The 26,466-nt window shown below is 42.4% G+C and overlaps 1 protein-coding gene across 1 annotated transcript in view; it reads left to right on the top strand.

The window, feature by feature from the left end:
• The window catches only part of LOC117876508 (mucin-5B-like), a 68,470-nt gene that overhangs the window by 32,215 nt on the left and 9,789 nt on the right, over positions 1–26,466 (top strand). Inside the window, exons 16-35 of the mRNA XM_034768773.1 lie at positions 994–1,243; positions 2,479–2,531; positions 4,420–4,520; positions 4,960–5,111; positions 7,741–7,879; positions 9,714–9,824; positions 10,523–10,702; positions 11,842–12,078; positions 12,820–12,976; positions 15,711–15,839; positions 16,323–16,407; positions 16,605–16,642; positions 17,465–17,632; positions 18,859–18,960; positions 19,830–20,089; positions 20,527–20,704; positions 21,585–21,835; positions 23,095–23,278; positions 23,874–24,078; positions 25,268–25,446. Of these exons, the coding sequence (XP_034624664.1) occupies positions 994–1,243; positions 2,479–2,531; positions 4,420–4,520; positions 4,960–5,111; positions 7,741–7,879; positions 9,714–9,824; positions 10,523–10,702; positions 11,842–12,078; positions 12,820–12,976; positions 15,711–15,839; positions 16,323–16,407; positions 16,605–16,642; positions 17,465–17,632; positions 18,859–18,960; positions 19,830–20,089; positions 20,527–20,704; positions 21,585–21,835; positions 23,095–23,278; positions 23,874–24,078; positions 25,268–25,446 (3,159 nt within the window). The remainder of the gene's footprint in view (positions 1–993; positions 1,244–2,478; positions 2,532–4,419; positions 4,521–4,959; positions 5,112–7,740; positions 7,880–9,713; positions 9,825–10,522; positions 10,703–11,841; positions 12,079–12,819; positions 12,977–15,710; positions 15,840–16,322; positions 16,408–16,604; positions 16,643–17,464; positions 17,633–18,858; positions 18,961–19,829; positions 20,090–20,526; positions 20,705–21,584; positions 21,836–23,094; positions 23,279–23,873; positions 24,079–25,267; positions 25,447–26,466) is intronic.

Raw genomic sequence — 26,466 nt, 5'->3', positions numbered from 1 at the left:
TGTTTTCTTTAATGCTTTCGCTTTAAGAATAAATGTTTTTGCTCAGAAAGAGCAGTGTGGTAACGTAACGGGCAATTATGCTGTTTCTATATCTAGAGAAAAAGCAAAGCAGGTCTGCTTAGGCAGTCTGACCTGCTGGGGAACAGCACAGGGAACTGTCAGCTTGGAAAAACCTTGGTCAGCATAGGTGCTGGAACTACGGGTGCTGGGGGTGCTGCCGCACCCCCTGGTTTGAAGTGGTTTCCATTCTATACAAGGTTTATAGTTTGGTTCAATGGCTCTCAGCACCCCCACCATACAAATTTGTTCCAGCACCTCTGCCTGTCAGGAGGGAGAGAGATGTGGGGTTTTGCCCAAGAGAGATGATAGCTAAGGAGCCTGGAACCTAGAGTGCATGCCCTTGCTGGACCACAGAGAGGAAATCCAGGTTCAATTGCGCTGAACTGTGACACTCATTAGTCATGCAGAACACCGGTTTATTTTTAAACATAGGGACATATTAGAGGCAGGGCCGGCTCTAGGCACCAGCTTACCAAGCAGGTGCTTGGGGCGGCCACACCAGAGAGGGATGGCACGTCCAGCTCTTCGGTGGCAATTTGGCAGTGGATCCCTCACTCCATCTCGGAGCGAAGGACCTCCTGCCGAAGTGCCGCAGATCACGATCGCGGCTTTTTTGTTTGCTTGTTTTTTGTTTTGCGAGGGGGGGGGGAGGGGTGCCGGCTTGGGGAGGCAAAAACCCTGGAGCCAGCCCTGATTAGAGGTATGCAGTATTTGGACCCTGACATGTGATAGCATTGTAGATATTTCAGCGTTTTGGCTAATTAATTCTAAATACCTTAGGTAAGGTGGGTTCCAACACTTTCCTTTGGAGAGAGCCTTCATCGTTAGGAGGAAAAGTATATGTAGTTATCGCCTACATCAAGAGCAGAGGTGATAATTTAACACTGCAGGTCACAAGCCCATTTCAGTCCTTATTTTATTTGTATTGTAAAGATGTCTCTAAGGACTGTCCTGAAACGATGGTATTCAGCTACGATGTGAAGTTCTGTAACCACTCCTGCCGCTCCCTGAGCGAGCCTGATCTGCTGTGTAATGTCCAGAGCACTCCTGTAGAGGGCTGTGGTTGTCCCAAGGAGACCTACCTAAATGCTGATGAATGTGTGTCTCCAGAAGACTGTCCATGTTACTACAAAGACAAGACAATTCAAGCTGGGAAATCATTCCAAGAGGACAAACTCATGTGGTAAGTTGTTTCAGATGAACTGAAGAATGTATGGTAGATGGATTGTCATGTTAAACGTACACTGCAGCCAACGAGAGTAATAATCTCTGAATGAATTCATATCACACCAAGGAATGATGAGATTTTCTATTTGACAATACTCGGTCAGGTTCCACCATGGTCCAATGGACAAACCCCAAAGTGGTTAAGTCCAAGTGCTCTAAGAATGAACAAAAGGCTTCTATAACATGGGAGATGAGAGCCACACATAACTGGTAGGAGCAAGAAGAGAGATTAGCTGTAATGGGCAGGGATGGAGTGCATGGAAAGTGAGAAGAAATGGAGAGTTGATCAGAAATCAGGAGGAGGGAGGTCCGAGGGGCTATCAGAGTAGAAGTGACATTAGCAGGAAGCTCGGAGGGCAGTGGAGGGGGAGCAATAAAAAGCTGCAGAAAAAGAAAAAAGAGTGGTAGGGTGGAAGCAAATGTGGGACACAATGGTAGATTTATGAATGGCCTGGCCTCAGGATTGCTCCTCATGCAGTATTAGGATTGACTGAAATTTCACTTTTGTGTAATTTTGGTGGAAAATGGCTTTTTGCCAGTATTACAACTTTTTACGGAAAAAAAATATTTTTACTGAAAATTTCTTCTTTTTGAAATGAAAAATGAGAAAGGAAAACAGAACATTTTTACAATTTTCAAAAACAGAATGCTTTGGAGCCAAAAATGGCCGTTGAGAATCAACATTTTCCAGCATTGAATAATCAAGAAATTGACAAAAACTAAAACAATAAAAGGATTTAAATTTTCCATGACAAATAACTGGCATTTTCAACCAGCTCAATATATTACACCGAATAACAGAATCGCTAATTATAATAATGTGCACTTATATAGCCCCTTTCATGGGAGGATCTCAAAGTATTTTATAAACACTAATTAATTTAGCATCCCAAGACCCCTCTTAAGTAGGTAAGTACCATGGAGAAACAGATGCAGAAAGCTGAAGTGAACTGCCTAAAGATATAAAACAAGTCTGTTGCAAGTGAGAGAACAGAACCTAAGAGTTGTATGCCCTTCTCCTCCTCTCTCTCTGAAGTGACAATTCCATCTTGGCATATGGGTGATTACATGAACCACGCACTGTGGTGTGACTGATATTCACATGAGTGGCAGAGCTTTTAGATAATGTTTGCTTTCTCGTATGAATGTGAGAAGAACTGATGAGTTTCTCATTTTATGAAATATCTTTAGCAAATGTATTCGAGGAAGATTAGACTGCATTGGAGAAGCCATAATGAAAAAAGGTGAGATTTTGCTAAATTTTACCATTGAGCTGTAATTTAGAATTTAAATTGGTTTTCAATGTATTTGTCAGTTTTTTTAACAGATAGCTGTGTTGTATGCATGTCTTGCTTCTCCCTGAAATGTGTTAATTATAGAGATGAATATTAGCCTGTTGATAACATTCTTTATAAAAATGTCATCAAACTTGCTGAACTCTTCAAAAATAGATATATCTCTCAAAGTTCATGAGATGAGAAAAGGGTACTTCTCATTTCTAGATGCTTCAGGTCATCTTAATAACTAGTCCTTCAAAGATGGAAAGATGGTTTATTTGGACTCCCTGTCCTTTTGAACACATCATCTCAAATGAATACAAATCTAGAATTTGTGTGGTGCTTATCACCTCTGTGTTTCTTCTTTTCCAAAAAGGGCATTTATTCCAATATCACAAATAATTCCAGTCTCTGACAGGGTAGAGGAATTTGTCTAGTTGTGTACAAATGAATATGTCTGAATGAGTTTTTTTCACAAGCAATTCTATATCATGCCATTGATCTGCTATAGATAAAAAATATAAAGACCTTTTAATACTGCTTGGTTACTGATCCCTCAGAAGACCTCTCAGGGAGGAACTTGGTCTTTTGCATCCTAAAGGTGTGGAAGCAGATTTTTTTTTCAGCGTTGACTGTCAGTGTGAAGTGCTGGCTTTGCTTTCAAAGGCTAGGCTATTTAGTCTTCCTATATACATATTTCTGCTTGTTCCCTGGATCCCTAATAGGCTGACAAAAAATCAGTCATACAAGGTACAAGTGGTATCAGTAGCTTCATACTGGCTCTGCTCCTGACAGAGTTGGTTCTCTGGTTTAAGCCAGCACCTGACTCAAAGGATTCCTGTGTCCAGGGTTGGGTACTCCATCCTTCAGTGGAGAGAAGCTAAAGCCAGTGGAAACTGACAGGTGTGAAAGGATGGGGGATCTATGCTTCCCTGTCCCCCTGAGTCTATTCAAACCATAACGTGGAAGCAAGATTCATTGGATCAAGAGGAAGGGGGGAGCAGCTGCTGTCTGCAGCATGCTCCTATCTAAGCCTGGCATCTCTCCTTCTATACCGAAGTGGGAGGGCACAGATATGGGGATAACCAATGGCAAGAGGGTGGAGGATTCTAAATGGGAAGTCTCTCAACACTACCAACGTGGGATTGAGAGTTACAGAATGGCTGCTCCAAAGGATTTCCAGGCTGTATTTGACACACATCCCAGTATAAGGCTAGAAACCCTTTTCCCATGAGGGGAAAGGGACAGGAGTTTCCAGTACACCATCTGATTTGAATTTTTGTTTTTAACAAATAACTAAACAGAAAACGTAACAATTTTTTTTGTTTTCCCAAACCATTTTAACTTAAAATTATCAGTTTTTAAAAACCAAAAACTGAAAAATGTTACCAAAACCCAAACATTTTACCGTACAATGTTTTGTTTCTGGTTTTTCTTCAAAATGAAAACATTTCAACCAAAATGAAAATTTTCTGTGAACGTTTTTGTTTATATTGGAAAATTATTTTGAGAAAAAATATTAAATCTGAACAAGTACAGTTGAGACCTCTGGAGACTGATCTTCATAAAGAAAATCAGTGGAGTATTAATCTTACATTTTATAGAAAAAGAAAAATATTTACTCTTTGTAAAGTTCATCAATGGGGAAAACATCTGAAAAGACAAAAAATGTCTGTCAGTTTCACTTTTTGAATTCAGCCAACAGCTCAAAATTGTATAAAAGAAATTCCCCCGATCCTAGCTGACATGCTCAATTATGTATTTTGGGAAATGTCTAGGCTGGCACAAATTGTTTGATGGCATCCATTCCAGTTTCACCAACTGACCCTTCTGTAATGGCTTTTCCCTCTTGTAGATTGTCCTGCTCCTATGTTTTACTTCGACTGCAGTTCTGCCGGCCCAGGAGCAATTGGATCTGAGTGTCAGAAAAGTTGTAAGACACAGGATATGCAGTGTGTAAGGGGATAAATTCATATCAAAAGAAGATGCATGGCTTATTTATTATTTTGCATGCATGATCGTACTTAACAAATGCTAACATTGCACTGCTCACAAACCACCCTTTCCACTGATAACAATAGAGAAGCAATAGCTACCCACTTTGTATCATGCCCTGTCTGTATTGTCATGTTAATGGATATGCAGCAATCTGATTTGACGATTTTTAAAATCTTATTTCCCACTGGTATAGAATAAATTAATGTACAGAAAACCAGAGATCTGTAAAATAGTTGGGTTCCAAGTGAATCTCATACACCTGATTCTTAGAAGGCTTCCAGCACGGCTTCTGATTTGGCAACTGCAACGTAGCAACCAGAACTAATTGTCTCCACTTTTTCTTTCTCCTTCCTGGATGATTAATACATCACCTTGCATTGTATTTGTATGTTCACAGTATGTCACAGAATGTGTCTCTGGCTGCCTGTGCCCCAATGGGCTTGTATCTGATGGTAAAGGGGGCTGCATTGCTGAGGACCAGTGTCCATGTGTCCATGGAGAAAATTTCTATAACCCTGGGGAAAGTATCACAGTCCGCTGTAACACATGGTATGATATTCCACAAAGTCTTATAACTTGTTTCTTCATAAGGTAATAACTCATAAAATGCAGGCCAGTAAAACAATGAGAGTTAATGCACAGAAGCAGGATGTATTTTGAGATCAGTGCTGGATCTTCCCATCCATTATGGAGGCTTCCTTTCAGTACCCCCACACTTCCACTGGGAATAAAAGGGGAAAGGTGTTACCCTTTCCTGTCTGCACCACATTGCACTAATTCATATGCATATATGGCGACAACAGGTATCATCTCCCCCTTAAATTACTTTTGACCACTTCTGTGAACTGGTCATGCACATAACCTGCCTGGAGCATGAAACATGAAAATCCCTGCCTGGTTCAGGGATGTGGCCTCTCATTACACAGGTATACAGGGGTGAGGCTGCCAGCGGCTTCCATTCTTACCAACCCCTCTACACAGGGACCAGCCACTTCAAACAATTAAAGGAACTAGTTAGAAAAGTGGACTGGACTGAAGAACTCAAGGATCTGAATGTGGAGGAGGCTTGGAATTACTTTAAGTCAAAGCTGCAGCCTGCATCCAAAGCAAGGGGGAAAAAATCATAGGGAAGGGTTGCAGACCAAGCTGGATGAGCAAGCATCTCAAACAGAGAAAGCAGAACATCTACAAGGAATGGAAGATGGGCTGGATCAGCAAGGAAAGTTATCTCTTGGAGGTCAGAAAGCCTAGAGAAAAAGTGACAGTTGCCAAAAGTCAAGCAGAGTTGGACCTTACAAAGGAGATTAAAACTAATAGTACAAGGTTCTATAGCATCCGGCCCTCCAGACGTTTTAATCCGGCCCTCGAGCTCCCACCGGGGCGGGGTCTGAGGCTTGTCCCGCTCTGGTGCTCCAGCTGGGGAGCGGGGTTAGGGGCTTGCCCCACTCTGCGCGGTTCCCAGAAGCAGCGGCATGTCCCCCCTCTGGCTCCAACACGTAGAGGCAACGAGAAGGCTCCGCACGCTGCTCCAGCTCCCATTGGCTGGAAACCACGGCCAAGGGGAGCTGCAGGAGCAGCGCCTGCGGACAGGGCAGCGCGCAGAACCGCCTGGCCGCACCGCCGCATAGGAGCTGGAGAGGGGAACATGCCGCTGCTTCTGGGAGCTGCTTGAGGTAAGTGTCGCCCAAAGCCTGCATCCCTGACTCCCTTCTGCACCCCAACCCCCTGCCCCTGCCCCAGCCCTGATCCCCCTCCTGCCCTTTGAACCCCTTGGTCCCAGCCCGGAGCACCCTCCTGCACCCCAAACCTCTCATCCCCAGCCCTACCCCAGAGCCTGCACCCTAGGCCGGAGCCCTCATCCCCTCCCACACCCCAACCCCCAATTTTGTGAGCATTCATGGCCTGCCATACAATTTCCATACCCAGATGTGACCCTTGAGCCAAAAAGTTTGCCCACCCCTGCTAAACACTGAGGGGGGGGGTGAAGATTAAAGATAATCTAGGCATGGCCCAACATCTAAACAAATACTTTGCCTCAGTTTTTAATAAGGGTAATGAGGATCTTAGGGGAAGTGACAGGGTGTCTAAAGGAAATGAGAATATGGAAGTAGAAATTAGCACATCTGAGGTGGACGTTAAACTCAGTTTAATGGGACTAAATGGGGTGGAGCAGATAATCTCCCTCCAAAAATATTACAGGAACTGGCACATGAAATTGCAAACCCAGTAACAGGGATTTTTAATTAATCTGTAAACTCAGGTTTTATACCCTATGGCTGGAGAATTGCAATTTCTACTACTTAAAAAAAAAAAATAGGGAAAAAGTGATCAAGGAAACTATGGGCCTGTTAGTTTGACCTCAATTGTATGTAAGGTCTTGGAATAAATATTGAAAGGGAAAGTAGCATTAGTTGTTTTAATGCAATTTAAACAACCAAAAGAATCAAAATGTAGAAGTCAAATATGTGTCTCAATGACATGATCCACAGTCTTGAACCCAGGCCTATAAGAGCAGCTATATTCCAACCTTCCACCTAGCAGCAGCTTAGTTAGGATCAATGAATCCTAGCTTTAATATGAGGCTCCACCCCGATGTCCAATTGGTGCACTCCCAGGGCTGATTGCCTTTACTGAAGCCAGCAGCAAGAAGCTGTCTGAACAACTGGGCTCACTCTGCTATACTGTATGCATACTACTGTCTGAGCCTAATTTCCTAGTGTTCTGACCCGGCTTGATTCCTCCCATCTGATTTATGGTTCCTGACCTCCAGTTTGTCTCCTGCCTCTGCTCTCGCTGGTGACCTGACTCAGGTTCCGAACTTTGTTTCTGATCTCCAGTTTGTCTTTTGCTTCTGACCTCCTGCTATCCTGATCCTGCTGACTTTTGCTTCCTGTCTTGTGATTGTGGATTCTGACTCTAACTACTAGATCTGGCTGCCTGCAGCCCGGCTTTGACACTCAATATTCAGCGTTCATGTTCTTTTTGTGATTGTTAAGCCAATATTAAAGCAAGGCCTCAAAGTAGCTTACAGTCCAACACTGCTCATATGAGAGGCCACTGTGTTCTGTGATCCACTAAAAGGGATTAATTTAAATATTCAGTAATTCTGTATCTACCCAGAGTTATGTAAAACCATCTTTGATGTAAAGATCGTAATGTTTTGCCTTCCATCTCCTAGCACATGTAATAACAGACAGTGGAACTGCACAGAGAACCCTTGCCAGGGAACGTGCACCGTGTATGGAAATGGACATTACTTGAGCTTCGATGGAGAAAAGTTTGATTTCATGGGAGATTGCGATTATATCCTAGCTCAGGTAACAAAGCATCATTACCTGTCTGAGAGCTGTTGCTCTTCACAGACTCAAGTTGCAGTGCTGTTTGAGTAACTAGATGGCTATCACACACAAGGTAATAGGCACCGATCCTGCCCCTCTACCTCTGCATGGGTATAGGAGATCCCAAACTATATCAGACCTGGTGATGTTCCACCACAAAAGGGCAGGGCAATCAGGAGGGGCAGTTACTTCCTTGGCGTCTCCCTCTAAGTTATCACACAGAGAGATTTTAGGGGTAGAGCAAGACTGATGAATCCTGTGCCATGTAGATGCACTAGTCGTTGCCCCTGGTAGAACTGGGACACTAAACTATAAACTCTACTTCAGTCTCTGGGTTGAAGTAGGAGCAACAGAGCAGGAGGCATCCTCTCCAGGGAGAGATGAAGCACAGGAGACTGAGCACAGGGCACGGGATTTTGAGCTGAGTGAATAAATGCATAGGTATCTGTAAGAGAAGGTTCTGACTGGCAGCTGAGTACCATGGCTCACTCTCCCTGGTCTCTCTGCTAAGAATGGCAAACTAACTGAAAAAGGAAATCTGAGAGGAGATAATAATGACATTGGGGGTACTCGCTGTCCCTTGATATTGGGGGGAAAGGTGTGGAGGCTGACTCAGGGCCACATTCAGAGTTGAGTGTAGGTAGCACAGTTGGTATCACCAGCCCATGCCATCATATTACTTTTCCTGATAAATACCTTTCTTCCTTCCACCAATTTACCCTAATTTAGACTCCCATAACTCAGCTAGACGTCAGGGCCCAGTTCAGAGGTGATGTGAAGGGGCTGCATGTATCCTTGGAGAATTGATGGAAATTCTAAGGGCCAGATTTTGATACTCACGGGCCATATCTAGACTAGAAAAATACTAGGTGAAAGCTTAGGGTTGACCACAACCATCAAGCATGTGTTTAAAGGCATACAACCCTGTCTGTATTGGTGTTAGCTAACATTTTAAAAAATGACCTGTTTTCCTAGTCTAGGCATGGCCTTACTCCCTGTGTTGGACCATTGGCTTCTATGTGACCACTCACCAATAAAGAGATCTGGCCTTAAAGTACTGTAATCTGTATGTTTAACCAGTTTAGATTTCTTTACACTTCCTTTTGAATTTGGCCCTCCCAACCCACATCCAAATAATGCCAGCCTGATTCCAGTGTGTTCTGTTTGTTGGGTGTGTGCTATTAGATGGTTAACATAATTGAGGGCCAGATTTATCCTTGGTGTAACACTACTGACTTCAGTAACAGCACTGTTTTGTAGAGTATGCTAATTCTGAATCCACTTGAAAAACCAAATGCTTCTACAGCACAGACAGTTCAAAAGTGACAACACCTTTTTGTGAATGAAACATATGAAGGTTAAACCTGCATATTAGTGACCTTGGATGCAGTGAAACTCTTTTTGCGGGGAGGTAGAAATCAAGGCCTCTATTATTTCAGTGTTTTGAAATGTAGAGGTTGCAGTTCTGCTTATAGTGAAGAGCCTGTGTAGAGTGAAAAATGCATTACAGAACGGTTTTACTGTATATATTTTGGACATGTCAGGTGGGGTCTTATAAAAGTGTTCAGCATTAACCTAGCTCTTCACTCTGTTAAATTTTCCCTTGACTTCAACGTGAGACGAGATAGGCCAATGCTGAGTGCTTCTGAAAATCCAATCTGTAACTTTTTTTGAACAACAACAACAAAAAAAGACAAGAAATGTGGAGTCAAATGTTAGAAATATAGTTCATTTACAACTCCCTTGTGGACATTCCTAAGACATGCACTAGTCAGATAACAAGATCAGATATGCTTTTCTTTATTTGTATAAGGACTTTTGCCCCAATAACCCCAATGATGGCACCTTCCGAATTGTAACTCAAAACAATGCGTGTGGGAAATCACTCTCCATCTGTTCCTTGAAGATCACATTGATTTTGGAGGTGAGTCCAACCTTAACTCTGGATTATGTGGGAGGAGCTGATAGAATGGGATATCTGACTTAATTTTGTGAGTAATGAATTTATTATACCCTAATACTGTGATGCAGCTAATATTAGAGATGTCCCAAATGAAGCCCTATGGCCAAAAAGCAGTGGTAGGTGAGGGTGGGAAGGGATTGGCATGTGGAGTGGATCAGCAGGTGCAGGGGGACTGGGTATTTAAGCTAGAGATGGGAGGGAAGCAGGGAAGACAGCAACAAATGAATGTGTGAAGGGAGTGTTGACATTTAAGGGATGGGAAGAGGAAGAGACAGGCAGGCATAATAAAGAGAATTCCAGCACATCTGAGTGTGTGTTTCAGGGAGCTGCTAAGGCAGAACTCAAGATGGCAGCTGGATTTCCAGCAGAAATGGATTTCTGTGACCAAGAAAAGGCTTTTTGATGGCTACCCTGAAAGATTCTGTGGCCATGGAGTCATGGGACCAAATTCTGCCCTGTAGACTTCAGTGATGGTGCATGGGTATAAATTGTCCCAGTGGGACCTTGGCCAAGCTGCAGAGGTTCAAGGGTAGAAGAAATAGGATGGGGTGTGATGCAGGGATCTGAATGAGACTCTTGCACAGAATGGGATAAAAGTTTCCTAGTCAGTTGTAACCGCATTCTTGTTTCCTTCAGTGCAATTTAATTCCTTATTCTAGAACATTGAAATCAGACTCCTGGAAGGAAAAATTCAGGAGATAACCACTGAGCCAGATGCTGTAAAGAATTACAAGTTGGATCTCAGGGGGGTTTATATTGTGATTGAAACTTCCCAGGGAATGACCTTCATGTGGGACCAAAAGACCACAGTAATTGTTCTAGTGGCACCCTCTTTCCAGGTGGGTACAAGTGCAGCAATTGAGGGACTGATTTTCAAACTGTGCCTCCATTTCTATGAGGGCCAATTATGTGCAGGGCCGGCTCCAGGCACCAGCCGAGCAAGCTCGTGCTTGGGGCGGCAGATTCTAAGGGGCGGCTTCCCTCCAATCCTTTTTTTTTTTTGCTTTGCCGCTCTGGCCGTCCCGCAGGTTTTTTTGTTTTTTTGTTTTGCTTCACCGCTTCGGCTGCCCCACGTGGAGGAGGGGAGCGCCCTGCTGGGACCAGGATGCATGCTCCATCTACTCCAGCTGGTGCTAGGTCTGCAGCAAGCCCATCAGGGCAGCCCGCGTCCTTCCCTCCCCGGCGCGGAGCCCTCCCGGCAGGTGGCGCAGCAGGAGGGGCTGTGTGGCGAGTGCCCCGCTGAAGGAAGCCCTGGCCGCCCACCTTCTCTCTCTCCCCGCCCGTGCTCTCTCCCCCCCCTCGCTCACTCCCCCTCGCCCGGTAGCCGGGGCACACACTCTGCTGCCCGGGACACATCTGCAGTGCAGGGAGTCCCCCTGCACCCTGGCTCCGGCCGTCCCGCATGTTTTTGGGTTTTTTTGCTTCGCTGCTCCGGCCGCCCCGCAGGGTTTTTTTTGTTTGGTTTTTGGTTTTTTTGCTTGGGGCGGCAAAAAAGCCAGAGCCGGCCCTGATTATGTGCAAATGATTAATGGTGCTGTCAGCTTTTCTTTCACTAATGAATTGTCAGAGGTTTTTTTTTTTTTTAGTTTTGGAGGCGGAGAGGGTTCATCTAAAAATTATGCCTGCAAAAATGGAGCCCCTGTTTAAAAATCCTGGCATGAAAACAGATTCATTCTAATGAGTAAGAGGGCACTAATTTATTGGCATAGTTACATTATTTCATGATCACATCAGTATGAAATATTCAAATTATTGAAGCTAGATGTAAAGCCAGGACAGGACTATACAGGCCTTTAATGGCTACATCTTGTTACTTATACCTCAGTTCTTTCCAAGATATGTTCTGCAGGTTGGTATGTTTTCAGGAATGTTTGGAATTTGCAAATATTTTTACTAGGCTTTTACTAGCAGTTTGTTAGTTCATTTTCTGTGCAAAAACAGACCTCATTTTGTTTTAAAATCTGTATAAATTCTTCAGGGCAAAGTCTGTGGCCTTTGCGGTGATTTTGATGGCCGTTCAAAGAATGACTTTACAACCAGAGGGCAGTCAGTGGAGATGAGAGTGCAGGAGTTTGGGAACAGCTGGAAAGTCACCAGCAGCTGCTCAAACATAAACATGACTGACCTGTGTGCTGATCAGCCTTTCAAATCTGTACTGGGACAAAAGCACTGCAGCATTATCAAGAGCAATGTCTTTGGGGCCTGCCACAGTAAGGTGATCTCTCTCATTATCCCAATACTCTTGACACTTCAGAGGCATTTTCTGTCATCTCTGTGCAGCAGATTTACATACACAAATCCTATTACTATTGAAGAGAGCTACATAAATACGTAAGAGTAGAAGAGCTACATAGACCACCCTTTCACTGTTACACCAGTGAAATCCCATTGTATCCTTCTCAAGGAAATATACAATGAAACTTGTTTTAAGTGACCAAAGACCCAAAAGATAATGCTTGGCTAGAAGAGGGTAATATCTAAGAACTGGCTGGAAACCTTTAGGATAATATAGCATATGGTTGCCAAAGACAAGTGAAATCCTGGCCCAGTTGAATTCAGTGGACCCAGGATTTTATCCTAGCTACTTTGAAGCGATACCTGCCTATTAGAAAGGTCTCACAATAGATAGCTGTTCTAAACAGCTCTAGTCCTATGCTACAGAGCATATGTTCTAAAGATACCTTCAGTGCAGGTTTCATCATTTTATACATTTGAATCACAAAATTTATAAGGTCCAGCTCTACCAAAACAATCCAAGCAAATGAAAACAAGGCAGCTTAAAATGCTAGTCAAATAGCCTGATACCTTTAAGATATAAATATCCCTCATAGGCTCATCCAAATGCTGCCAAAGAAACTGACACTGAATGGCAGATTTTTAGAGCCCTTTGTCTCCTCTGAAGACAAAGTACTGAGAAGGAATATGTGTTATAACAGAGTTTTTGTTATTTTGGTAGATCAACCCGATGCCATATTATGAGTCTTGTGTGTCTGACTTCTGTGGCTGTGACAGCGTGGGAGACTGTGAATGCTTCTGTACCTCAGTAGCTGCTTATTCAAGGAGCTGTAATAGAGTTGGTGTCTGTATTGACTGGAGGAGACCTAGCATTTGTCGTAAGTACTCGCAGATGGAAATGCACATTAAGAAGTACTGTCCATACAGCGAGTTATATTCCAGATAAGAAGGATAAAATCCTAACCGATGTGCAGGTGCATGACTAACAAGCCCTCTTGCTTTAAAGAATTAGAACATGGACCTTATCCATTACAGGGCTCTACAGCCAAAATGCTTCTGAAATAAATGTAGTCAAACTTCACTAATTCTGGGTCACTGAGAACGAAAATGATGCTTAAAATTGTTGATTGGCTCTAGTTTTCAAGATATGCTATTGGGTCAGTATATACGACCCTTGACTTGGGAATGGCGAAGGATAAGTGAGTTATAAAGGGAAGGGATCTCAATTTAAACCAGAAATGACTAAAATACATCTTTGACTGGATCTGTGAATAAATCTATGACTGGGTTTGGACAGTACTTGCTTTTTAGGCAAAACAATGAATGATGCAATCTGAAGCTGGTATTGCGTCATACCTGATATGAATTGCATCATGTTATTCCTAGAAGTCATGGATGATGCAATCATAACGAAGCTTACATCACTCTGCTGAACAAATTGCCCTATATCAGCTCTAGAAATCATACAGTGTCATGCTCTCTTATTTGTCAGTGTTTGATTTTGCAAAGGGACACATTTCTGTTTAGCCAAAGTGAGCAGAGATGCCTCATACTTGTGTGAACAGTGCAGATAACTTCTGCTATGTTTGTGGTGAAGTGACTTTTGCATCACAAAAGCGCAGTATAACCACTATGGTTAAGAAAGCCTGTCACCTTTATTTTGGCTGCAAAATTGGAGATCAGGACAAGAGGTGGGCCCCACACATATGCTGCAACACTTGTGCAACAAATCTTCACCAGTGGTTGAACAGGAAAAGGAAATCTATGCCTTTTGCAGTGCCAATTATTTGGAGAGAGCCAACAGATCATACCAACAATTGTTACTTCTGCATGGTGCCTCCAGTTGGGAAAGGTGTGTCAAAGAAGAAAAAGTGGACTGTGCATTATCCAAACATTCCGTCAGCTATACGCACAGTACCACACGGAGAAGGACTGCCGGTTCCTGATGCACCAGAATCATTCTCACTTGAGTCAGACGAGGAAGAGGAAGAGGATGAAACTTCTGGTCCTGAACCATCAATGTCACAGGACCCACATTTTCTCCCATCCTCCTCCTCTAAACCACACCTCATAACACAAGGTGAACTGAATGACCTTGTCAGGGATTTGGAACTACCCAAGAGTAAGGCAGAGCTGTTGGGCTCCAGACTACAGCAATGGAATCTCCTGGCAGGTGATGTTAGGGTTTCCATGTTCCGTGACCATCAAAAGGATCTTGTCCCATTCTTCTTCATGGAAGGTGATCTTGTAGCCTGCAACTACATCGATGGTGTGATGGCACCCTCAACATCGTTCACGATCCAGATGAGTGGAGACTGTTCATTGATTCATCGAAGACGAGTCTTAAAGCTGTTTTACTGCATAATGGCAATGTTTTGCCATCAATTCCAGTTGGTCATGCAGTCCATATGAAGGAAACTTATGACAACATGAAACAACTTTTGAGGTGCATAAACTATGACCAACATCAGTGGCAACTTTGTGGCAATTTGAAGGTTGTTGCTCTCTTGCTTGGTCTGCAGACTGGATACACAAATTACTGCTGTTTTCTCTGCGAATGGGATAGTCGTGCAAGAGATGCCCACTACATCAAGAAAGATTGGCCACTCCGACAGTCATTGGAGCCTGGGAGGAAAAGTGTTCAGCATCCACCACTTGTTGAATCAAGGAAGATTTTTGTTACCACCCTTAACATCAAGCTGGGTCTGATGAAGAACTTTGTCAAGGCCATTGACAAAACACAAGCAGCTTTTAAGTACCTCCGTGGAAAATTTCCAAGGTTAAGTGAAGCTAAGATAAAGGAAGGTGTCTTTGTTGGTCCTCAGATTCGTGAACTTCTTCGAGATGATGCATTTGGCCATGCACTGCGTGTCAAGGAAAAGACGGCATGGAAAGCCTTCCAGTTAGTGGCAATAAATTTTCTCGGAAACAACAAGGCAGACAACTACAGGTTGTTGGTGGAAAACCTCCTCAAGGCATATAAAAGCCTTGGTTGCAACATGTCACTAAAGATAATTTTTTTGCACTCTCATCTAGATTTTTTGCAACCGAACTGCAGAGCAGTGAGCGACGAACATGGTGAGTGATTTCACCAGGACATTGCAACAATGGAGAAACGCTTTCAGGGCAAATGGAGCCCATCAATGCTTGCAGACTATTGCTGGACAGTAACAAGAGATGCTCCGTTTAATGAATACAAGAGACAAGCCAAGAAGCGCCAAGTAGACACTGAATAGGACTAAACTATGTACATAATAGTTTTTTGCCTTTCATTTCATAATAAATTTTATTTATATAACCCTTTTGCTGATTTTTAAAGTGTTCCATAAACAGGACAGGTGAAATATTATCATGTAAAGCAACCATAAACACATAAAAAGACCTAGGTTTACAATTTATGATTAAAACTCTACTATCTACACAATATACATAGACGTAAAATGTAAAAACTTAAATATCTTAGAAACAGTAGCCAATCAGTTGTTTTAATTGTCATATTGGATTCAGCACATCAAAATACATAATAAATAGCACATTTTATCTCTGAAGCAGACGACTTCTCAAAAATTGTAGACCAGTGTTATCTGAGATTTGGCATTTTTTCTCTTTCAGCTGTGTTCTGCGATTACTACAATCCACCTGACAAACACGAATGGTTCTATAGGCCATGTGGAGCCCCCTGTCTAAAGACCTGCAGGAATCCACGGGGCAAATGTGGTAACCTGCTGTATAGTTTAGAAGGTAATTCTTGTTTGCCTTTGATGGGTCTTAAGCACATGTTTAAGTGCTTTACTGTAGGGGCCTAAACTAGTCCAATCTTGTTTTGAATGTCTTAAGCAATGGGGTCAATTTGTCTTTCCTTGGAAGACTAATCAAACTGCCCCAGAGCACCACTGACCAAATTCTTCCCTTACTCCCCATGTGACTATATTGACATCAAGGGGTGTAAGTCAGGACAAACTTGGCCTGATGCCTTCAAAGTCTTGCAGAGTTAGAGGGTCACTAATACTGTGTTTATAAGAGAATTATTGGTCATCTAGAGTCAACTAATAGTTGCTGGTTATAGGGAGAGAAAAAGAGGGGACAGGGGATCTATTTATGAAGAAGTCCAGCTCTGTCTGTGAAGACAAATATACATCTTTTACAGCTATTTCAGTGTGTGTGTTTGCATTTGGGTCTTTACTACTCAGACAAAAGACTCCATGCTATTTGTTCACTTTCCAGGCTGTTACCCAGAGTGCAGCACTGAGAAGCCATATTATGATGAGGAACGAAGGGAATGTGTCTCGCTGCTCGACTGCATGTCATGGTAGGTCAATGGGATGGTAAGAGGTTTGGATAGAGATTGCCTATTAGCCAGGCACTACGTGGGCTCTGCTAGTAGGGAATCTCTGCAGTTCAGGTGGTTCTCTTTTTAATTGGATACAGTTGTGAATGTATTTTGCTACTCTGTAAGGATTTAAGGCAATAAAGCACTAATCATGTTTGTTTGTTGTTTGTCCACAGCAACCCTAAAGAAAAACTGTGCACAGAGGACTCCAAGGGTAACCTTCCTGTCAGCTTAATGATTAATAATTGTTTTCTGTTAGCACAAAGAAGCCCCAGCAGAAATGGGGCCCACTGTGACGGGTACTGTACATAACACATTGTGAGAGGCCACCTCTGCCCTGAAGAGCCTGCTATCTAGATAGACAAGACAGACAAAGATTGGGTGGGGAAACAGCGGTAAAGTGACTTGCTTGTGGTCACACAGCAGGTCAGCAGTAGAGCTAGAAGTAGAACTCAGCTCTCTGCAATGCCAGTCTCATGCTCTATTCATTGGATCACACAGCTTCCCCTTTATTCCCTTCAGCACACATTTCATGGAGATCTGAGAAGCTTTTTGTGTATTTAAAATTGTTGATAGTGGTTACCTGCCCTGTTAGCTGGTGGATGTTGGTGTCCAATAGCTTCCTGGAAAGCCCTGAGCCATAGAGGATCTTGCCAATGCATATGGACATCCCAACTATACCCACTTTCTTCTGGGAATGCCTGTTATGCGCAGGGATGGCTTAAAATAGCAGTTCTATGATACTAATGACTCTGTGATCCAGTATTTCCCTTTACACAAGGGAGCTAGTCAAGCCAGCTTTCAGGTCACCCATGGTGCAAAAGTGGGATCTATTTTTAAAAAAATGAAATTTAGATTCTAAAGCACATCTTTGCATCAAGAAACGGAGTGAATGCTGCAGCCATGAGCACCTTTTACTTTACAGCTGATGGTCTGGGGTGGATTACGGCAAATCTGGGTTATTTTGTCTTTGTTCATATCGGTTTGTGGTGTTATGTTATCTGCTGCCATTGCATTTACCCTCTCACTGCCTCAGACTGCCTCTGCTGTTACCAGGAAAAGACCTACACCTTAAATGAAAGTATATACAGTCAAACAGATGGGGTCAGCTGCTGGAAGGCTGTCTGTGGCCCTAATGGGAATATCATTAGAACATTCATTCCTTGTGGAACATCTACAATGGTGCCTGCTATAGAGGAGTCAGGTACTAGAGTTTGTTTATATAAATTTTGGTGTATTTTAGTTGATATCAAAGTTTGCAATTGTGCCAAGATTCCTAGTCCTTAAAAAATACCATATGTATAATACAGTGTACGTGTAAGAGCTGTGTATAATTCAAGACTGTACAAGTCTCAGAGAGATGGAGTCACATTCTCTAGTCTGAAGCACCAGACAGTTGAGGGCAAAGATGGTTTTATGCCATTTTTGGCAGATTCCCAGTACATCTTTTATAGCAGCACCAGGGCTGCTCTAATTTGCACCCAGCTGCCAACAGTACCAATATCGTATAGCTCTAATGCCAACTCTTTGTTCTAAACCTTTTTCCTGGCCCCATCTCATTCCTCACAGCACTATTCCTGCTACACTTGCCCTGCAGCCAGAAGTCAGCCAATCCGCATGGTTCATCATTGCAAAGAAAAGCACCTCCAGCCAGCTGTTTGTTTCTGGAAGGCCCCATATTTAAGACAAACTAAAAAATACTCCCATTGCAAAGAAAACATGGCAGGGAGGGAGTGAAAGATCAATGTGGTTGCACCCAAGGCTTTTTAAAGACCTGAAATTGAAACCAGGAATCAACCAAAAACAAATAAATGGAAAGAAGGAGAAATTACAAAGCATTAATATAGCAAAGAAAGCAAAATAAAAGAGTAAAATTACCCAACGTACTGCTTCTTGCACAAAGACCCAAGATATAAATTTGGACAAGGGAAAAGAGAGTATAGCTGCTCTACGCAACCGGGTGGGAGAACCAATGACAAGGGATAGAGCAAAGAGCTCAGTAGCCTCTTCACTGCAGAGATAGCAGTAAGAGGACATGTAATGGAATAAGAGCTTAAAAAAAGAGAGAAGTCAAAGGCAGAATGAAGTGGGCTGGTTAAACACCACCTGAATAACCTGCATGTCTCCAAATCAACAGGGCCCAAACCCAAGGGAAGCACAGATGAAGAATCGGAAATCACTTCCCCAAAGTCACGGAGGTCAGGTGAGGTACTGGAGGATTGGAAAGGGCAAAGAGGGTTTGTTTAAGAGAGATAAAAGAGGGATCTAGGGAAATGAAGACCAGTGAATTTGACTTTTCTTCTTTCTATAGTCTTTGGTTTTTTCCATGTGTTGCAATTACATAGAATGTATAGATGATGGGGGATTAAATTTAGCATCTTCTGGTTCATGATGCAGGATTAGAATGTCACCTGCTTTTAATTATTGTAGGAGTAGGGAACATTATAGAAGTACCTTCTACCACATCGACACCAGCAGTAACCAGGGCATCCCCATGCTATTGCAATGTAAATGGACAGCTGATATCTCAGGGTGAGTAGCAGTCTAAGTTAATCTTTCTTTCATCTTTGTCACTTTTGTATAGAGGTAGAAATGTTTGGCTGTTCAGTAGAATACCTGCTCTTGAGCAAATACACATTCCCGCTGCTGGAGTTGTCAGTTCTCTAATTATAAAGCAATCATTGCTCTTCAGCCAGTCAGATCTCTGAACTGGCTAAAATATCCTTAAACTGGTCATTCTCAAAATACCGGAGCCAGATACTCTTTCTGTATTTTTCTATTGTAATGCACTTGGATCTAATCCATTCATCCAGATCCAGTCTTCAGTGGACTACATTACAAACCCTGGACCCAAACTCTCTAGAACTTATAGCTCAAAATCCACAATGGAATATGAACTTTCTCCCAAAGATGGTTGATGAAAGGCCATGCTATTTCTGTTGCCAGCATCCTGAGCCATCCATCCCCTTGACTTTGTTTTGTGAACACTGCACACAGTGGAACTAGCAAACATTACCTTATGGCCAAATGCTTCTCTTTGGTATACATTTACAACTCCGACTAATGTACTTATCTAGGAGGAGAAGAGTTGCATGTTGAATGAATGAGAGGCTCTCCCAGTCTCTGCCATTGGGATGAGGCCAGCTATGGTGGATTCAGAGAACTGTAGACTGACTATCACAACTGGTTATGGCCATGAGATGTACTGTAGATAGTCATCCCAAGCCAGTAAAATTTACTGCTCACCTTGTAGCTAATGTGGGAGAAGAGAGGAATTTTCTGGTTCAGAGTGCTACTGTGCCACATGGAGACTGATAATTCATGACAACATTATTGGAAAAGAATGTCAAACACATTGAATGGGCAATTCAATTCTAGTAATTTACTTTCTGGTCTCGCAGGGAATATTGTATCTCAGACAACTGATGGTTTGGGTCGGTGTTTTTACTCCATATGTAATGCCTCATGTCAGAGTGAGTTAATCCAGGGAGAATGTGCAACCACTCCAAGACCGAGCACAGCTCCTGAGCAGCCCAGCGACCACTGTGATTCAGCTTTACAGAATGGACGTTGTGAAAACACTCCTACAAGTGCAGCAAACACATCTGCTCCCAAAGTAACTCCTATGAGAGACTGTCCATATCTCAGTCCTCCTAGAAAGGTGAGTGAACAAAAATTACATACCAAGTATGGACGGCACACAACAACATGATCCATGAGACTGCTCTGCTTTGCACCTGGCAACAGAGCATCTGGGCAATGCAAAGGTGGATGATATTTGGGCCCTCCCTGCAAGCTGTAAACTAAACTAGGAAACTACTCCTTCAAACTGGTCTTTAAAGATCAGAAGTAGTCATGATTTCAACACTGGGTCTTATACAAAATATTGTATAGCATGGAAATAGGTATGAAGTCATCATTGATTATTACATATAGTATGTTTTAAGAGCCCCAGAGTTAAAGAATGAATGAATAGTAAATTCTGCATGCTAGGTTTTTAATTGAGTGACCTGTTCCCTACAAGTACTAAAGCTCTGAAAATGACACTAATTTCTCATGCATATCCCTCCCTTCCTCTTTCTTTTAAAATGTCAACAGTTTAATGAATCATGGGACTTCGGAAATTGTCAAATTGCCACTTGCTTGGGAGGTGGAAATGATATTAAACTGTCCAATGTGAATTGCCCTCCTCAACTATTAAACCTCTGTGTCAATGGTTTCCCACTCACAAAACACTATGACGAAACTGGCTGCTGTGAAGTGTTTGAGTGTCAGTGTAAGTAATATTGCAGTGAGATTCTAACTTTCATAAGGTGTTTCAATTGAGTCTCAAGTGATGTACATCCATGTGCTCCAATTGTGCTCTGCATTATACTCGGTTCAAGGGGGTTGCTCCAGACATAAATGTATATATCACTGTGGCAGAAGCAAACTAGTTTGAGAACGTAAACCAAACATTTTTATTGTGTAGCTTTCTAAAATTAATATTAGGAAGGAATTGTAAGGGAATAAATACAATAAGTAGGGGAGATGGGAAGCTGAAGGGAGCAGGGATGTACCAGAATGGGATGAGATGAAGAGAGGATAGGACTGTATATAATAGATGTGGGATATACAGCTGTGGAAATGGCTGCAGGTGAGCAGGGTTTGCTGAGATGCAATGTTGGACTGTTTGGGTATGGAGACTAAAAGGGAAGGGGTTTGGGAGTAAGGATGGCGAGTGAAGGGAATAGCAATGGGCTATATGGCATATTAGGGGAGTGAGAATAGAAAATAGAATGGATGGGAAAGGACTATATGTGAGTGAGTTTTGAAAGAAGAGGATATAGAAAGTGTTTGTATTGGATCAGGGATGTGTAGGAAACCGAAATATGTTATATCTTATTATACAACTTTTCTTGTGGCCCTCTCTTAGAGGACACTTCATCTTTGTTATGGCATGGGGAACCTGGTAGAACTACAAAACCAGACCGCTAAAATGAGTAAACCAGTGGAGATGAAATCAAAGAAAAAGTCATGCTATGAGACTGGTCAAAGAAACATTGTGTGACAAGATGCAACTCTATCAAATGTCGCAGGATTCAAATGTCATTGACAAAACATACATTGGGAAAGCCCAAAGTAAACCAAACTTTAAGCCTGTCTCTACTTTCTAGGTGTATGCAGTGGGTGGGGAAATGAACATTACGTGACTTTCGATGGAACATATTATAATTTCCAGGGGAATTGCACCTATCTCCTGGTGAAGCCAATCCAGCCTGACTCTCAGAGCTTCTGGATTCACATGGACAACTACTACTGTGGTACAACTGATGGAGCAATTTGTTCAAAGTCCCTTGTCATTTTTTATAAGAATTCCATGGTGATTCTGACACAAGCAGTAGAACATAGGAAAGAAACCAACTTGGTAATGTATTTTACAGTATCTGTCTGGGTATTGTTATTATGCTACTGCCTAGTGGGCCCAATCAGGATCAAGAATACAGCTGATCAAAATTGCGGTGGGGGGTGTAGTGGGGGAATTCAGAAACAGTTCTGTGAAATATTTGATCTCCTTGTTAGTTTGGGGAAATGTCAATGAAAATTTGCAGATTATAAAATTTCGACTGTAGAGAAGGGCTATGAAATGGGAGATGTGTGGGTGGGAAATTCATGGATATTTAATCCCCTTTTATTATCTGTTCCTCTCTGGCTGCTCAGTGGCCCCTGTCAAACTTGTTTGATGCTCTCTGTCCAGTTCCCAGTGATAAGCACCTACATCACAAAAACAATCACCACAATTGGTACTAACTAGCATTGTGGGATCTTGTTCTCCTATCGCAAAATACAAATAAGTCCCATTAAAGATTTGGTGGGGTTACCCAGTTTCTTACAGCAGGGACATTTATGGTAGCAGATTGGGAGTTTCAACAGAAAAGCCAATTGAAAAGGTCTGTAAGCTACATTATTCTTTTACACCTAGAGGTGGTCCCTCTAGGTTAGGGCTGAGGCATGTTAGCATAGCGATATAGGGAAGTTTGCACTGCAGGCCCTTACCTGCTCTGTGGTTTGCTGGAGGGTGTCAGACTGAAGGGCTGACTATCCAGCCTATTTCAAGAGCCTGATATTACTCCATATATTAGTGAATATTTGTCTGGTGTATATATTTGTTCCTCAATAATAAATAATGCCATTTTGGGCTTTGCTGTTACGAAGTCTGATCCAAAGACCCTGATGTCAATGGGATTATTTCCAGTGAGACTTCAGCTTTGGATCAGGCCCATGATTTACCAGTACTCTCTTGCCTGAAAGCAATAGCCCCTTGATGATATAAGCCATATACTGTAAATCAGTTGTGGGGTTTTTGATATTATCTATTCAATTTCTGATCGTAAGGAAATGACCATAAATGAAACAGTGAGTGATCCAGAAAAACAGTCTGATGAAAATTGATCACACTTGTTGCAAATTACCACCATGTCTTATTTTGCTGCTAATATTTTCCCTGAAGTCAATAACAAAAATATTAATGCTTGAAAGGCAACAAACAACCAGCAGTCTAGCCCTGGAGGGATTGCAGAATTCTCTGAGGGCAGAATTTACCCCATGCCTTCCAGAAATATAGAATGTATACACTAAGCAACATAATAAGGATGTTCATGGTGGGATTTTGACTTGCCCCTTTAGGTTCTGTTTAACAATAAGAAGGTTGTGCCAAATGTTTCCAAGAATGGTATCATCATAACCAGTTCTGGCCTCTACGTTGTGGTTGAAATACCTGAACAAAAACTGTATGTCTCCTATGGACGACTTATGTTTTACATAAAACTCCCTTTCAGCACCTTTTATAACAATACCCTGGGGCAATGTGGTAAGTGTTACATTCAGTTTTAATTAACAGATAGACCAACTGTTCTTCCCTTATTTGTATCAAAGTTATGTTACCTCAGGTTAAGATTATTTAGCACTACAGTTTAACATGTTTCTTCCTATTCAGTGGGGTCAGGGTGGTAAGAGAGTCTCAAGTCACCTCCTTTTACCCTTTCCCATTTGGTGGTATCTGGAGGGGTTTGTGTGTGAGAGAGAGAGAGAGAGAGAGTGTTCCTTCACTCTTTCCCCATCGCCTGATCATATCTGCTCAAGAATGTTCATGAAGTCCATTTTAGGAGACCTTAGGGAGCCCTGTGTTAGGCAGAACTGTCTCAATCACTTAAGCCACTTGGACGAATTCATTAGCTGACACTTTAACTGTACTTATCACAGGTAAATGCCAAGCTAGCTATATTAGCCTTCTCCTCCTCCAGACACTTTCTTCCTATGAACTCAAGCAAGCCCCTGTGCCCGACATCCTTCCAACAGGAGTTAAAACTTTCCCTGTTCCTTTTGTGTGGATATCCCTGTCCTCTCTTATAGAAGCGCTCTGTGTTCTTTAACCATTACGCAACTTGCCTTTATATTGCTGTCAGGTACATGCACCAACCAAAAGTCTGATGATGCTATGAAGAGGAATGGTGAGATTGCAGACTCCTTCAGAGAGATGGCTTTAGACTGGAGAGTGCCAGATCCTACCAACAGAAATTGTGAATTAAGTACCCTGGCGCCCGGTTGGACAGAGACCTCATTATCCAAAGTGGGAGCTTGTGCTCCCAGTGCTCTTTGTAAACTCATCTGGTAAGACACACTCCCGGGTGTGTTATGTACATAATCAGTTCTACAAGAAGGCAGCTCTGTACTTCACAAGGTGACTGAGTGAATTGTCTTTAAAATATAAAGTAAATTAAAGAATGGTAAATTTAGCCAGGCATCGAGGGCACAGATTTTAAACAGTGGCTAGTGGTTTGGGACTCTGATTTTCAGAGACTGGACACTCCAGAGTTGATTTCTGAGGAGGGGATTTAAGGTGTCTAAAGTTTGGCATCCGATATAAGTAGTCATCTTTGGACAACTCAGGCCAACGTTTTTGGGTATCTTGATTATTTGCCTGCAAACTGTGAATTAAATGGGCACTATCAAGTATGTTCAAATAGTTAATTTTTTAAAATAATTTTGTTATTAAAAATAAGATTACCAAAATGAAACAGCACATCCATGGAAAAATATTTGTACCTAGAGTTACAGCACTACGGCTGCAAAGGAGCCTTACTGTCATGTTTCAATCTATTATCAGATAGCTCAGTGGGGGTATCTCTATGCTGCAGCTGGGAGTGAGCCACCTCGCCCAGATAGAGAGACTCGTGCTAACTTTGCTTGAGCTACTGTGCTTAAAATAGCAATGTGGACACTGTGGCTGCGGTGGTGACTCAAGCTAGCCACCCGAGCTCAGACCAAGGGGGTCAGGTGGGCTTGAGAGCCTGAGCTCCCAGCCAAGCTGCAGTACCCACACTGTGATTTTTAGCATGCTACCTCAAGCTAGGGTGACCAGACAGCAAATATGAAAAACTGGGACAGGGCATGGGGGGTAATAGGAGCCTGTATAAGAAAAAGACCCCAAAATCGGGACTGTCCCTATAAAATTGGGACATCTGGTCACCCTACCTCAAGCAGAGTTTGCGCAAGTTGGTCTACCTGGGCTGGGAGGCTCACTGCCAGCCACAGTGTAGACATACCCTGGGAATACAAGGTGCTATAAATAATGTTGAGACAGAAGTCATCATTAATTGACATGAAAATCTGATTTGTTTCCATTGATAGTTATGCTGGATATTTGGTATCGAGGGAACATTTCCCATCAGAATGTTTTAAAGTCGGGTCTTCAGCTAGACAGTTTTTCTTGATGGATGCTTGTTTCTGAGTAGAATTCCTGTTATGAAATTGCCAACACTCACTATGAAAAACAAGTCCCTTGTCTTTCTTTAATAAGGAATTTGACAGGCTGTCACAGTGCCGTTCCCCCTCGACCTTACTATGAGGCTTGTGTTGTGGATGGCTGCTCAGCATTACCCCAGAAGACCGAATGCCAAAGCCTTCAGACCTATGCGGCCTTGTGTGGATTCCATGGAATCTGTGTTGACTGGAGGAGCAAAACTAACGGGCTGTGTGGTGAGTTGGGGAAGACTTTGCTGGAGTGGAAGCTATTTTATTCTATTCCTCTTTCTGTTTAAATGTGTATATTCCCATTTTGGAAGATACACAGGGTTTGCATCTTCTTTCACATGCACTGGAGCAAATCAGGACCAGCGCCATTGAAATCAGTGGAGTTATGCCAGTGCAGAACTAATGTAAATGAGGAGAGAATGTGGGCCCATAGTGTCTTCTGAATGGTTCAGCACCAGGGTAGGTTTAAAAATGTTTGTCCCCCCTGAAAATTTATTTTTGTTTATCAAAAAACTGAAAACCGCCAAAAACAGATTTTTATTTTTTGATTTTCAGATTTTTGGCTTTCTAACAAAACAAATCAAAAATATTTGAGGAAAGCAAATACGTTCTGTGATTTTTTTTCCCCTTTGGTTAAAAAAAAATTGCTATCAGTTTCCACAGAAAAATGTTGACCAGCCCTATTCAGCGCACACTCCAGGCATGTTTGCATCCTCACACACTCTCTAATCAGTTAGAGGAGCAGCTCCGGAGTCCTAGACAATCCACTGCATTAAAAAAGTCTGCAGGCCAGATTCTGCTCTGTTACAATAGCATAAATAAATAGCCACCCCACTGACTTAAGTGGAGTTACTCGGAACTTATGTCACAGGGAAGAATTTGGCTTAATAATTCAGCCCCATCATTCATAACATTCTAGTTTAGGCACTGTCGTAATGCTTTTATTCAAGGGTTTATCATGGGCGGGGAAGAAGATCAGAACTTGGCTATATTTCAATGTTTCATTAATGGTTTTTAGCTTGTTAAAATATTAACTACAATTTCATCACTAGATGGCAATATTGCTTAATACATTTGGTTTCCCTCTGCTTGTTTTGCCTCTTCTTGTCAGAACCATTTATTCTACATTACTAGAATAATTAGCTTACACGACTGCAAACACAACAGAACCCCTCAGTGGAAACAACCTCCTTTGTGTTTTCATCTGGGTGGGATATTTTATCTAATACATTATAATTTGTATCC

Source organism: Trachemys scripta, chromosome 4 (assembly GCF_013100865.1).
Source record: "Trachemys scripta elegans isolate TJP31775 chromosome 4, CAS_Tse_1.0, whole genome shotgun sequence".
Lineage (NCBI taxonomy): Eukaryota > Metazoa > Chordata > Testudines > Emydidae > Trachemys > Trachemys scripta.
Note: the sequence above shows the minus strand (reverse complement) of the source record. Positions and strands in the feature narration are given on the sequence as shown.